The sequence below is a fragment of the Patagioenas fasciata genome, chromosome 2 (assembly GCF_037038585.1).
Source record: "Patagioenas fasciata isolate bPatFas1 chromosome 2, bPatFas1.hap1, whole genome shotgun sequence".
Lineage (NCBI taxonomy): Eukaryota > Metazoa > Chordata > Aves > Columbiformes > Columbidae > Patagioenas > Patagioenas fasciata.
In genome coordinates, this window is record NC_092521.1 from 123624652 (window position 1) to 123640512 (window position 15861).

Consider the following 15861-nt stretch of genomic DNA (forward strand, 5'->3'; position numbering starts at 1 on the left):
TATTTCACAGTGGGTCTGGGTGACTGCCATAATCTCACTGGAAAATAAATTATTTACCCAGTAATCCCCTGGCCTTCAAATAAGGAACTGCATACCCGTGGGAATGCAGGACTCAGAGGGAGCTTGAGCTTGTGCTTTTCAGTGGAGTATCACAACCTGCTTTCTCTCTCCTGCCATCTGAGATGTTGAGCTGGGAAGAGCTGGCATTTACATCTCCTCAGCAATAGATACGTCTTCTGTGCCTGGCATTGATAGCCCAATCCTGACACCATATTTATGTGATTTCTCATGTACTTGGGTGTTTTTTCTTTGTGCTATTTTTTCTTGGGTTTGTTGTTGATTGACAATTTTTATTCCGGTTTTGTTACTTTGTTTCTGCAGGGAGTTCCAGCTGGGACTGTATTTCACACTTAATGGCTGAAAGCTTGAAAAATCTCTGGTTCAACACAGAAAGAATGTAAAGAGCATTTAACCACAAGTCCTCTTGGAATAATTTTTCTGACTACAGTCCTCTTCTTTCCATTTATCTGCAGGTCTCTCATGATTTTGCAATCAATTTCAATGAAGACAACCCAGAATGTGCAGGTAACATATTAGGACAGACGGCTGTATTTTTGCTGTGTGCAAAATGTGCTTGCATTTTTAATTGTATCCCCTGAGTATTATTCAAAGTGTTTTTTAAAGAAAGCAGCCACAATTTTCAAAACCCAACAGACTCCGAGCCAGCAGGTTTAGCTTTGGAAACCATAGAAAGTGCCACTCATCAGTTTCCTGAAAAATAGGTCTCTTTGAAAGCGCAACATGTTGGACATTCAGCACTTTTATTCCCAAATCAGTAGCATTTCTGAAAACTAGAGCTGCATCTCACAGAATCACAGAATGTTAGGGATTGGAAGAGACCTCAAAAGATCATCCAGTCCAATCTCCCTGCCGGAGCAGGAACACCTAGACGAGGTTACACAGGAAGGTGTCCAGGCAGGTTTTGAATGTCTCCAGAGTAGGAGACTCCACAACCCCCCTGGGGAGCCTGTTCCAGTGTTCTGATACACTCACTGTGAAGAAGTTTCTTCTCATATATAGTCTCCTAGAGTCATTCCAGATTGTCAACTACAGCAGCGTCCTAGGTTGTGCATTTAAGAACAGCAGGACATGCAAAAGCAGGGTGTGCACCTCTGTGATCAAAGATTCCCTCAGATTAGAGCCAGTTCTTTGGCCAGACCTACAGCAACAGCAGCCTGCTGCAAGGCAGACCAGTGATGTCCAACACCAAGGTGTGAGGGCAGCAGCTGAGGACTGCTGTGGTAGAAGGAAGCATATTTTCCTGACAGCAAATACAGCAGGAGGTTGTTTTAACACTGCATAAGGTATTGCTGCGTTCTAGCAACATTCACTAATCCTTGGTGGTCAGGGGACAGATTCAAGTAGCAGGTCTTGCTGTATGTCTTGTATTTGTGAGGTCTGCAGTGACTGATTCTGTCTTGCTAGGATTTCCTGCCGCAATTCACACATTTTGTAAAAGGTAAAAATAACAGGACAATAATCTCTAAACAGTCAACAAGCCCAGACTAACACTTGTTTGAGAGTCTTGGTCAAATGATCATTGCAATCCAAAATCCACAGGTTGTTATTCTTTTTTATCCTTCTGCTACCTGAAACTGGTGTTTCAGAATGCTTTTCCTGTTCAATTTCCTAGCTGCTCCATTCAGCCCTTCTCAGGCTTATTAGTGGTTTGCAGTCAGTGGAATATGTTCAGGATTAGAATTAGGATGCCAAGAAACGAAGTGAGGAAAAGAAGAAAGGATAAACAATTCAAAGGAAAGAGACATTAAAAGAATTCAGAGTTCATGCATCTTAAATGCAAGACCTCTGATTTTGGTTCAGTGAGCATTCCTACTTTGCTGTTGCGCTTGGATTGCTGGACTGCCCCAGCTCCTGACGGTCATATGCTTGAAATGTAATTGGGCTTAAGTCCTACAACTGCTTGATGTGTTCACACAGCTTTTCACATTGCTTTTAAGGAGTTAAAAGAAGCAGAAATTATGTGTATGCCTCTAGATGTGCCTGTAAGCTTGTGTGCCAGCCTGAAGTTGAGATTTTAGGCCCACCGAGGCTGTGGGAAAGAGGTGGCAAAGCAAAACCGACCTCAGAATTTTGCATGGACTATTGTATTTGAAAATGCGTTAGCTTCTCTGCTTCTGAAAAAAGACACATTGGCATCTACACAGGACCTGATCTGTTTAAAACAGCTCAGTTAACAATGGTCAGCATTAGGTGATAACATATTTATGCACATAGTGTTCAAATACAGCTTTGTTTCCCAGTCTAAATGCAGGACATTTTAGACCTTCTGTGTACCTCAGAAAAAAGCCCTAGCAGACCATGCAAAGAACACTTTTTTAATCCATCCTTCGCCTTTGCTACCTTTTTTGAGTCCAAGGCTAATTCTTTTACCACACTGACATTGTTATATAATTTGTATTGATTGACTAGTACTTGAAAGGACTGACACATCTATATAGTGCCAGCAGCAGGTCAGAGGCTGAACAGACAAACCCTTTGCAAATGAAGAACTTATTATCCAGACCATACTATGTGTACAAAATAAAATGTAACAATGGAAATAAAAGCAGGTTAAAATTTTTTTTAAAAAAAATTAAAGAAACGACCTGCTGTATGATCATTACTTTGGCTTATGTCACTTGATATTTGTTATGTAATTAAACTTTACTTGATTCTTTGCATAAGACTTGGTTATCTAATAGGTTAACTCATCACCTAAAAGGAGTTTTAGGGCTAAGAAGGCACAAAAAGGTGGTTGCAGCACAAAAGAAGGCCAGGGAAGCAATTTTGCAGCGTTCACACATGCATCTATGAGATACAAAAAGCACTTCTTTGTCCTAAATGATACCATTTAAAATAATATCCATCTGCATGCAAGCAAGAAAAGGAGACAGATCAGAAATCATGTTGTTTAATCATCTGCTGCAGCTTGCTCATCACCTGCCTGTCAAGGATGCTTGATTAGTTCCTACTGCCAGTTGTTCTGTGGTGTTTTCTAGATGCTCTCACTGTATTAGGTGACACAGAGAGCAGTAACACCAGCATGTAATGTGGAGAGAGGATGCAAGAGTGAGAGAGAAATGAAGTGTTTAGTGACCACACTACTTTTCCTTTGCAATATTTAGCATACTTGCCAGAAAGCAAAGGAAAATTGCTGAAGAGTATCTTGCTTTAATCCAAGAAACAGAGGTTTTTATAAAAAAGTATATGTCAGATTTGCTTTTCAGGGATGAAATCCCTTTCTTTGTGGAAGCAGTGAGCTTTTGCTGGCACAAGGTAGTGTGACATATCACTCTACATTGCATAAGGACTGTGTAGAGATATGAAGATCACTGGAATACATAAAATACTGATATTCTCACCCTTCCTCCCTTATTGTCATTTCCATTGTGGAAAATTTTAGTATTTATAGCCTTATATTTCCTATATTTTAGTATAGTGTATTTATAATCTTATATTTAGTACTCAGTCTTCATTGTCTGAGGAAGAAAGTAACAACCTCTACTCTGAATGACTGCTTCTATACATGCATGCATTTTCCATGCATCTTATACATGCATACACTGTATTTCCTCAGAGCTATTGGAAGTAGATTCCAACTAAAAATGTCGAGTTGAATTGTGAAGAAAAACGCACATTGACTCTCCCTAAAATAGAAGAAGTCCAAGAAAAGTAAGCTACCAAGTAAGCCACTCACATATCCTGTTGGATTTGGATATATAAGGACAGTAGATATTTCTAAAAGATATTATCTGAAATAGCGAACAAGAAATTATGTTTCTATAACGTATTTCTTTCTAAGATGAAAGCAACTTTCTGAGATGAACCACGCTAAATCTGTGTGGAATGCAGGGAGTAAGGTTTATCTTGTAATATTTTAATGCATAAGAAAAAAACTAGTGTATCTTGTCATCATCTTAATGAAGATTTATGAGGCCTTCATGCAAGATCAGTAAGTATATGTAATGAAATCCTTAGCAGGTTTAAAACTGGGAGTTAACAAAAGGCCACTTTTGCAATACGTAATTTAGTCACTGGAATTACCAAGGGAAATTTTGTAACATTCCTTTACATTTTAACCAATCATAGCTCTAATTGGAGCATGTTCTTTTGCCTGTGAGTGCTGCAATGGAAAAATATGTACATAACTATCTGTAAATAGAGAAGACTGCATTCTCCACCATTTTTTTCACAGGAGGTTCAGGTGTATCGTTGGAAAGCAATTACAACTCCCTGTAATTTGGGAGTAAGGGGTCTGCACCCATGTATCCTGTAAACATGGTTGAGTAAAATTTCATGAGTCAGTCTCAGTGCAAACTGAAACTGACTTAGGATCTTATTGAAGTAATTTCATTTTTCAGCATCCTTTACAAAGCTCTTCAGTCTATCACTTTCTTTCCAACTTTAGACCTCTAATCCTTCAGGTCTGGTAAGCTGGGAGTTCTGAATGCAGAGGCTAACGTGCATCACTTCAAGAAATCCTTCTTCTCAATGGCTGAAAACACCAATTTCTATTCTATGGTCTGTCAAGTGTGTCAGCAGAAGTCTGTTCTCCCTGATCTGGCTATATATCCTGAAATGAAGAAGCCAAAAATAGCTAGTTCTCCATCAAAACTTCTTGCTCATTTTTCTGTGGACTGCAAAGCATCCTGCTGTTTCTTCCAAGATTTCACAGTTTTTGGTCACAGGCAAATTCAACCTGTGAGCAATTATGCAAATTCACCCTGAAAAATTATTTTCTTAGCACAGGGGAGTCAGGTATTTGAAAAGATGTTTGAATTCTTTGACAGCTGCAGGCTGTAAGTACAAAGGGCAAATTTGTTGGTAACTACCGTGATAAACAGAAATAAATATTTATCTGAAGAGGAGGAGAGAGAAGTGTTAAAGTGTTTTTAATTTGTGTCTACTCTTCTAGAATGAATCTTAGTTGGTGATCAGGAAGTGATCACTTACACCTTGACCTGACAAGGATGGAAGCTATTGCATTGCAAGCTGATACCTGGAAAATAGACATTAAAAACTGCTGGAAAGGAGAAGCATGGTATAATGGAATATGTATTATAAACTGGAATCCAAGCATCTAGAGACAACTTCTCAGAAATTATCTGAAGTTGTTCATCCTTTCTAATCATGTCATATTTTGAATTTATGCATTAAGACCCTGCCTTTTATTTACACTTTAAACAAGCATGATATTGGTGATGTGTTCCACATTTACTTGCCTTTTGTGTGGCTTTTCATGCCAGGAATACAGGGTGTTGTGGAGGCCTATCAGAGCTGCCTTCCCAAGCTGCAGCTGTACGGGCCCACAAACATTGCTCCCATCATCCAGAAGGTGGCAAAATCAGCATCCGAGGAGACCAACACCAAGGAGGCCTCGGTAAGGGGGTAATGCTGTGGTTGGCTTTTCTCTTGTCTTATGATGCACCTCTTGCAGGTCGTCAGAAAACACCTTTTCGTGTATGTGGCTCATACCTTCACAGTTTTCACTAACTGCCTTCACAGAAGGCATCCTGAGTCCGTGTCCACTGGAGCAGTGTATCTAGCCTTGATAGTTTTGATAGTCACAACTTTAAACTCTTCCTCCACTGTTCTGTTTCCTGCTTTTAGAGCTGTTTTACTGTAACACACCCAGTTCTTCACTGTGGAAACATGACTGGTGCCACTAAGATTACGAAAATTTAGAGGCCAAGCCGTAAAAGTGTTCATCATGCAAGCAGATGAGTTCAAATGATTCCCTACACAGACTACCCAATTGCAAGTCTCTTGCAGAGGCTATACTAAAACTTTTTTGTTCAACTAGGGGATCTTTACAACCATTCATTTGAAAACTACAGCGATAGCATTTTCAATTTGCTGTTACTGATAGGGAGTATTGTGTGCCTTTTAGAAATCAGGAGACAAGTCTGTTAGCCTGCATCTGATACAAACCCCATGACAGATTCTTGACCTAAAAGGCTTAAGCATAGATGGTAACTTAAATGTGCATCTTTGAAATGAATTAGGCTTATTTTTCTCCTGCCTGCCAGACAGCATGGGAAAAAGAGAGAATGAGAGAATTGGAGAAAGTGAGTGAGTAGGTCTGCAACATTTACAAGAGCAGTGCTGTGGGAGTCGAGAATGTAAGAGAGGACTTGTATACTGCAGCAAGAGAAATGCCTGTGTATAGGAACAGAATAGAACTGTATGAGTTTATATACATCTCATCACCAGGTCTGGAGCTTTCACTGAGCTTTCCTCATGTGCTGAGCCTTTTTTTAAATCCTATCAAGGCAGCAGTGCCAAGACATTTCTGTTCATGAGTCTGGGGTTGTGATTGTCACTCTGTTGCGATTTCCAGGATCTTAATGCTATTTAGGGTGCCAGTCCTGAAACAGGGAATTGGTATGTTTGAATTTCCATACCCACCTAATCCTGAGATGGCTCACTCTGTTCCTAGTGCTGCCTCTGAACTAGTATGTCATATTGAATAAGCTACTTCGTTCTTCTAAATCTAAGCTTCCCCTCTTTGTGTTTGAAAAACAAATTAATTTATAATACGAGTCTCCAAGACAGAGTTTTCTCTCTGCGTGTTTTGTTTTATTCATGGCAGGAGGTGATGAACAGAACTCTGTGTGAGTTTATATTGCTGTGTATACATAAACTTTAATGATGTTTTGTGTGTTGGTATTGCTCACGCAGAGTGACCGAATTTTGTGAGCTGTTCATTTTTCCTATTAATGCACATTGGTTAAATGACTCCAGCTGCCTAACAATTCATAGAGGATCCAAGTGAGAGTCACTCTTCCTCATTACTAAGGAAAGAAGTCATAGCCCATGATCCCAGTCCAGTGAGCTTTGGAGTTTTTGCAAAGATGACAAGCGCGCAAAATTGCTTGTTCTCCGTTACAGAATGAGAAAAAGTCTCTTCAAGGCTCTGTATGAAGTGTTTGAAAATGGACATATTCCTCCCTGCAAATGCCCTTGCTCTCCCCAGGGACCCCATTATTCTGCAGAATGTAGTAGACCTGCAATGGCATGGAGTTTCTCCCACAGGCACTAGTGGGTCACCCTCCAGTTTGCAGACGGCTGCACCCATCCCACTTGCCTGTTAGCAAAGCTCCTCTGCAAAGTGCTGTCATAACCTCCCTGACAGCTCTGCTACAGGCTTGTAACGCTTCAATACCCCATTCCTCCCGGCCTCCCACTGGTTCCCAAAGGGGAAAAAAATGTAATCGGAAACTGTCAGCAGAAGCGATTGTGCAGCAGATGGAAAATAGGGCTAGTGAGGATCTCAGGACTATTACAGACTTTCCAGCCAAAGTCCTGAGTCTCCCAACCCTAGCAGCTAGAAAGTCCCTTTTCTACACTGTGCATCCCTTAGCTCCCTCCAGCTCCTGAAAATTATCTGAACTAGAGCTAAACTACAGAGGAGGAAAAATTAGTAGCTGAGGAGGTTTGGATGGGAAACACAACCTTTGAGCAATTATAAAGGCTCTTTTATATTTAAAAAAGTCCATGAATGAGTTACCAGAAACGCTTTTATACCAGAAAAGAACAAGCAGCTTTGGAAGATTAACTAATGATATAATTTTTTGCTTCTTGTCCAACAACTTCAGCAATACTTCATCTTGCTGATTCTGACGGATGGCGTCATCACAGACATGGCTGACACCAGAGAGGCCATTGTCCATGCCTCTCACCTTCCCATGTCAGTCATCATCGTCGGGGTGGGGAACGCCGATTTTAGCGACATGCAGATGCTGGATGGCGATGACGGGATCCTGAGGTCTCCCAAGGGCGAGCCTGTGCTTCGAGACATTGTCCAGTTTGTGCCATTTAGGAACTTCAAACATGTAAGCTGATTTTTCCATCCATTCCACAGAAGGGTGAATGTCTATGATGTATGTATGTGAATGGTCCCTGGGGCTGGGCCTACCTTTTGAATGGACATGAAGTGCATAGTAAGGCCATGGCATTACATGTCAGAAATGGAGAAAAAGAAGGAATATGGAATGAAATGTGCTCCATTAGTGAGATGGTGAGGGTGTGGAAGGAAGAATCCACGTTCTTCTTGTGGTGCCAGTCCTTACTTCGGCTTCCTCCCTGCTTTTATTTTGCTTGCTCTCCTTGACTTGTTTTTCCTGGTGTCATGTTTTCATTCTCTTTGCATCTGTTCTCTTATGACTACTGTATGCTCCTTTCTGTCCCTTCCTTTCCACAGGCTGTGGATTTGTATTCCCAGTGTTCCCTAGGAGGCTGTTTCCTTATTGAAATTTATATCCTTAAATTCTCAAAGGAAGAACTATCCACCCACAGCATCCTGGTTGCCTGCAAACCCTTTCCCCAAATTCTGCACAAGAACACAACCAAGAAAATCATGTTACTAAGAGCTTCCCTGTGCCCTCAGCCAGCTGTACCTATCTGAGCCCAGCGTGGTGTAGGAGACGTTCTGCAAGAGAGGAAGGGACAAACCCAGCACTAAGTTGCCACATTTGAAATAATGCCTTGGCATTTTTCTCCATTGTCTCCAGCCCTACATTGCAGCATCCATGCCAGGGACTTTTTCAGCAGCTGGGTGGAGACAGTGTTTGCCCACAGAAGGAGCTTTCCCACACACAGCTGGGTTTTTCAGAGCCCTTTTCCTCCATGTAGAGGCAAGGAATGGCCATTGTGTTCCTCTGCAATGCTGATCACATCTCTTTCCCTCTGTTTTTCCATCTTTCTCTCCCTTCCTTACCCTCATTCCTTCTGTTAAATTTAAGAGGTTCTCCAGACTGTTTTTTTTTTTCTCACCTCAGTGTCTAGGAAGGATATCTTTGGTATTTGATTTGAAAATTTCTTTACCTCACAGTGTAACTGACTCATTTTCCTTAAGTGATTGCCCTTTCCAATCTGCTCCCATATGCCAGTGATCCTTCGATGTGGATAGGTCACACAGAAGTTTTCAACTCTGAGTTGGTTTTACTCTGCATATGGATTTGCAGTGCATACATTTATTTAGCTTTTCTAGGCTTTTTGTTACCATGGGGCATTTTTTTTCTGTTTTCTATTTCCAAAATACCTTCATTTTATTTTCCTCTTCTCGAGAGTTGTTATTTTTCGTCACTTCAAAACACAATTTTGCTGTATTTGTCTTAGATCTAGATGCACTTCCTACTCTCACAAATTCTACTGAAAGGAGAAACAAACTTGTTTCTCTTTACTCGCTACCTTTATGTAAAGAATGGATCCTCATAGGAGGTATAAGTCACCCTGTGCTCTTAATTTGGTGACACCATGCCAAATGGTTGCAGATTTGCCACGGAATTGTAGATACATACATTTCTATGCTGACAGTGCCACTCAGTCACTTATCTGCTGGAAAAAGGTATGAGCACAACCTACTCATAGCTTGTGATTCTCCTTCATCAGAAAATCACAAGTGCATAGTTCTGCGCTGTAGTCTATTGTAAAAGTGTCGAGAAGCAAGTTATTTATGGGCTAGTGCTAGACCTACTTTCAATTAGCTGAAAACATGTTTCTGCAAGAAACTGGCAAAGCCAGCTGCATTTGTTATTTTTAGTTTCATTTGGTGATTTTATAACAAAGTTGAAATTGTCTTTGATTGAATAGATTAACGCTGACAGTTGCAGTTCTGGGCACTGAATATATTGTGTCTCTGGTGTTAACTTGTGAGTCTATGTGTGATTTTAATTGCTAGCATTGGTCAAATGACAAGCATATATTTTCAGCTGTTTTAGATTAACTTCCCCAGTACTGGGAGAGGATAGTAATCTTAAAAAATATATTGCTCTTATTAAATAATGATGTTTTTCTCCTCCTTTCTCTCAGTAGCAGAGATAATACCGATATAAAGATAGATAATTATTTCCTATATCAGAAAAGTCAATATATCTTACACAACTTGATATTTAGTCTGTTTATTGTGATCTTTCAGCATTTCAACAAATGTCAGTGTAATGGATGAGTGCCTATAACAATAGCCACTTCTGGCTGAATTTCTTTATTGTCATATCGCAAATAATCTCTCTCTCTGAACACAGTGACATTCACAGCTATCTTGCTTACTTATCCTTAGCACAAACAAAAGACCATGCGTTTTGCATCAACTAGTGAAATAATTTTTCATGGGAGAAATGAGTGTGATGTTTTGATTCAAACTTATTTTTCCCCACAGAGAAATAGGGATTTAACACATTTGGGAGATTTTTGTCAGGTCAGTTCTGATCAAACACAAGAATTATCATAAATCAGCATATTACATTTGACAGTTTTAAGTAAAAGATGTATTTAGTTAAAAATCACATCTTTTTTGTGAATGTACCTTGTGTTTAGTTTTGATATTTAGGTTGATGAATGATTAAGTAGGAAAGAAAAAAAATGAAGGATCCTTTCAGAAAGACTACTAATCAGGTTGTATAAGGTTTATAGGTTTTTCTCATAAATGAAGTATTTATTTACACGTAAATCCATATTACCTCTATGACTGATGGAAGGAGGGAAGAACATATTATTTGTGAGCAATTATTTTGCGTTTTGCTAGAACAGTAAAATAAAATTCATTTGTAGTCAACCCAAACAATATTTTTTTTTCATTACTTCAATTCTCAGGTCAGCCTGGAACTGAAAATCTCATATCTACCCAAAGAGATCAAAAATAATCCAACCAAAAGCTGACCCTGTGAGAAAATTGAAAAGAGGGAGAAGCAAGCTGTAAAAATAACCTATAGAGTGAATACCTTTTATTTTATAAGTTTGACTTTCAGAGAAGGTTCTCATCCTGCACAGCACTCATACAGGCATTTAACACATTTCAATTAATTGCCATTATTCACATACCTAAAACCTGTTCCCACTTCAATGTTATACCTGCTCAAGACCCAATGTAGACAGAAAGCTTTATTACAGGGGTTTAATCTCCTACATTATGTAGTGTTTCAGGAGTACTTCAGTAAAGCATCTTACCTTTTTGACTCTCTTTTTAAAGAATATCTTTGAAGTTTTTAAAATAACAACAATAATAATAATTGTACTGATTCTTGGAAAATCCAGTAGTTGCAGAGGCTTGACAAAATCAAGGTAAACATTACCGCTTAAAAAATGTCCCATTGTATAGTGTGTAACATGTACAATTCACTACAGGGGAACATAACAAAGCGAAAATATTTTCCCTGAACCCAAGCGAATTTCTTCTCTCTGTAATTATTACCACCCCAGCAATGTGAGTGTCCTTCACCTGAAACTGCAGAACAGTGTTGCTCATGGTCTCTGAAATGTAGTTGAAGAAAATTACCTGTCTCAATCCACTTGCAGTCATATTTTAAGAGCTGAAATTCTTTGCCTTTAGGATGCATGATGTGTTTACTGTGCACAAATCTGATGGCACAGGTAGAATAGATTGTATTCCACTCTGCATTGTATTTAATCATAAAGGCTAACAACTGTGACTTAATAACACTTATATCACAAGTGAGTGTGGTAAGCACAGCTCTTAAGTACTGCAAGCAGCAATGTTTGGCATTATGCCTTGTCATTAAAGGTGAAGCATGGTGAAGTTATAGAACCAAATCAACAGTCATTTGTAATATACACCAATTATATTCACAGGGCACTATTTTCCTGCTGCTGGCTGATCTGATTTTATGTATTAGCCATCAGTTGAGAACTATTCATCTTGAGGTGTTTATTGCTTGGATGGTCTTCAAACATAGCAGTTTAACAGTGGAGAAGAAAACATTACAGTAAAACATTAAAGTACCATCTGTGTTAAAAAGCCAGTGAAGGTAACCCTTACAGAGCACTGCTAAACTAGGGCTGTTCTTTTAGCTCAGAATTTACTGATTCTTACTTATACAAATCATAGAATCATAGAACAGTTTGGGTTGGAAGGGACCTTTAAAGGTCATCTAGTCCAAACTGCTGCAATGAGCAGAGACATCTTCAACTACATCAGGTTGCTCAGAGCCCCATCCAGCTTGGCCTTGAATGTCTCCAGGGATGGGGCATCTGCCATCCCTCTAGGCAACCTCTTCCAGTGTTTCACCACCTTCATTGTAAAACTTTTCTGCCTAATGTCTAGCTTGAATCTTCCCGCCTTTAGTTTAAAACCATTACCCCTTGTCTTATCGTAACAGGCCCTTCTAAAAAGTCTGTCCCCATCTTTCTTACAGGCCCCTTTTAAGTACTGAAAGGCTGCAATAAAGTCTCTCCAGAGCCTTCTCTTCTCCAGGCTCAGCTCTCTCAGCCTGTCCTCACAGCAGAGCTGTTCCAGCCCTCAGATCATCTTGGTGGCCTCCTCTGGCCCCTCTCCAACAGGTCCATGTCTTTCCTGTATTGAGGGCTCCAGAGCTGGATGCAGGACTCCAGGTGGGGTCTCAGAGTAGAAGGGCAGAATCACCTCCTTCAACTTGCCTGTCATGCTTCTTGTGATGCAGCCCAAGATACAGTTGGCCTTCTGGGTTGCAAGTGCACATTGCCGGCTCATGTCCAGTCTTTCATCCACCAATAGCCCCAAGACCTTCTCCACAGGGCTGCTCTCAATCATTTCATCCCCCAGCCTGTGTTGATACAGGACCTTGCACTTGGCTTTGTTGAACTTCATGAGGTTCTCATGGGCCCACTCCTCAAGCTTGTCCAGGTCCCTCTGGATGACATCCCATCCCTCACACATGTCAACTGCACCACTCAGCTTGGTGTCATCTGCAAACTTGGCGAGGGTGCACTCAATCCCACTGTCTGTGTCACTGATGATGTTAAACAGTGCTGGTCCCAGTGCAGGATGCTGAAGGACACCACTTGTCTCTGGTGTCCATTCAGACATTGTGCCATTGACCACTACTCTCTGGGTACAACCATCCAGCCAGTTCCTCATCCACTGAGCAGTCCATCCATCAAATCCATACCTTTCCAATTCAGAGAGAGGGATGTTATGGGGGACCATGCCAAAGGCTTTACGGAAGTCCAGATAAACAAAATCTGTAGCCCTTCCTTTGTCCACTGATGTAGTTACTCCATCACAGAAGGCCACTAGGTTGGTCAGGTAGGACTTGCCCTTGGTGAAGCCATGCTGGCCGTGTCGAATCACCTCCCTGTCCTCCATGTGCCTTAGCATAGCTTCTAGGAGGATCTGTTCCATGATCTCTCCAGGCACAGAGGTGAGGCTGACAGGTCAGTAGTGCCAGGTCTTTGCATCCCTTGCCAAGTTCAGCTCCAGCTGCACCTTGGCCTTCCTGAGGCCATCTCTGCACAACCAGGCAGTGTCCCTGTACTGTTCCCAGGATACCTTTCCCTGCTTCCACTGCCTGTGCATTTCCTTCTCGCCCTTTAGTTTGACCAGCAGGTCTCGACTCAGTCATGTCAGCCTCTTGCCCTCCTTATCCAATTTCTTACACCTGGAGATGGAGAACTCTTGTGCTCAACGGAAGGCATCCTTAAAGATCTGCCAGCTCTGTTCTGCCCCCTTGTCCCTGAGGGCAGTTTCTCAGGGGTTCCTGTTGACTAACTCCTTGAAGAGCTGGAAGTTGACTTCTGCACCAGCTGGTCTAGAAGTTAGAGTGCTTTACCACCACAAAAGTACATAAGGTACATGCAGGAAATCACCCCTAACCCTGTTTTTGGGATGCTCCCTGCTAGAAAGAGCCCCAGGACCAAGAGACATCACCAGATGATGGAACTCTAAAAATCAACACTTGTCCATGTTCAGACTGAAGACAGCTACCGCAGGGCAACTGTGTGGAACTACATGTCGCCTGTGAGCCTGTGGGCACAGTACATGTGTTAGCTCAAACCTCACTGAAACGCTTTTTACTTCACATGCATGCTGGGCGAGGAACACGTAGCTCCGTTGACTCCTCAAGTGGTGGTGATTCAGCCGCGCATCTGGCCCTGACAGAGTCTGTTCTGAAGGGCTGACCCAGCATTTGGGAAGAATGGATGTGGCATCAGAAGAGAGAGAAGTGGTGACGGGAGGATGATGCAGAGAGATGAGCGTTGGCCCAGTGTTCAGACTTGTGCACTACACATGATCCACAGAAGCTGGTGTCAAGTTCACCTGCCTAGCATTTTTAAAGATAGAGCAGAGTGAAGTTTCCTGATTGATGTGGCTTGTGTGTGCAGCCATGGCCTCAGGAGTCTTTCCCCACATCCTGTTTTTACCCTTTATGTAAGTTTATATTTCTGGTAAGATGACACAGAGGCAGTCTAAGGTATATGCAGCTTTGGTACACTGGGAAAGAGATTAAAAACACCAGTAATTCTCAATAGTAATGCAGAAATTGGCCATTTGCCTGACTCCAAGGGGTATTTTCTGCTGATTTCAGTGAAAACGGTTTTAGGCAAGAATGGGGCAACTGTGGAAAATGATGCATTTCACTTTAAGGGATTAAAATAAATGGGTTCTGTTACTGTGAAACACCTGAGAACAGTTGCTGTGCTGTCAAAGTATGGGCTCTGCTTTGCCAGTTTGTTCATGCAGAAATGTTCCAGGCTTTTTTGCCTGCACAAATATTTGGGTATAAATGTCACAGTAGGGAAATAGCAGTTCGTTACTAATCACATACGTGACTCAAAATACAAAAATAAAATAAGTAGTTTTGTTTCTGTTTTTCCTAGTATTGTCTTTGTAGTATTGTAACATTTGATACTGGAATTTATAATAGCCCAGGGGTTTTCTGCAACCCTGGATTAGCTTGCCTACGAATAGTTCGCAGAATGATAGAACCATTTACCATTTATTTACCATTTACCATTTATTTACATCCTATGTAAGCCTATTTTTAAGACTCTCGAAGTATAAGGTCCCCCCCCCATGAAATACAGTACACCAATAAACAGCCAATACAACTACTTTCTGACATGGTAGTTGTGAAACCTCACTGACAATATAACAGACAATGAGGAGGGAACTGTTCATTAACGTGGGAAAAAGTACTTGGTGTGCAGAAGAAATGTGACCCAGTCCCCGGTTGAGTACCCATGCATCTTCTGAGCTGCAATGCATGATCCGCATGTGTCTGTATCTGGAAATAAACACAGGTTTAAACTTCTCAAACTGACATTTAAGCATTTGCATTTTTCCTTTATTTTTGTGGTGGGCTCAGAGGGCACATGGTTGGGCAGCCTGGCTCCAAGGGGATTGGAATCAGCTCTACCCAAATACTTAGAAACAAGGAAATCCAAGAAATGGGGCAAGAGGCTGCTATTGGGGTGCTTGGGAGAAACAGGAGTTGGGTTTCCTAACTACCAAATTCAGGGGCTGAGGAAAATCCCTGCAGCACATGTAGGTGACAGCTGCCCACAGAACATCCACGAGCCTCACTGCTTAAAATGAAGCAGCAAGGGTGTGCTATGGCTAGAGGGCATGGTGTCTCACAGCACGGAGGGACAGCCTTCCTCCTCACCTGGGGAGAAGGCCAGTGGCCATCTCTCTATCGATCTACATTTCAGGCTCATCAGTTCTGAAGTCTGATTAACACCCACCATTTATACATTGCTGGAAGAGCTTTAAAGCTTCCGCAAAGCCTAGGATGGAAGCTTTCTCATGACCATGGCTTAATTCCAATGAAAACAAAATATTTTTTATTGAATTAAAAACTTCCCCTGCCATTAGAATACCATGCAAGCTCCTGAAGAGCAGAATTGTGATGAAGGGTTCTCTTTTACTGTGATGTCCATTCATGTTCAACTCGAAGCTCTGCAGGGTTCCTCACTGAGTACTGATGAATGAATTCTTTGCAGCCCTTTTTATTTTGGTATTCTGCTCTCCCAGTGTGCAGGGAAGTTAAAATATCCCAAAGAGACCTGAAAAACATGCAGACCACT

At 41.3% G+C, this 15861-nt stretch overlaps 1 protein-coding gene across 5 annotated transcripts in view; it reads left to right on the forward strand.

Annotated features, from left to right (window-relative positions):
- The window catches only part of CPNE4 (copine 4), a 262981-nt gene that overhangs the window by 246217 nt on the left and 903 nt on the right, over positions 1-15861 (forward strand). For all 5 annotated transcript variants that reach the window (XM_065832287.2, XM_071804887.1, XM_071804888.1 and 2 more), the window contains 3 exons: positions 534-585; positions 5307-5440; positions 7659-7895. In XM_065832287.2, the coding sequence (XP_065688359.1) occupies positions 534-585; positions 5307-5440; positions 7659-7895 (423 nt within the window). The remainder of the gene's footprint in view (positions 1-533; positions 586-5306; positions 5441-7658; positions 7896-15861) is intronic.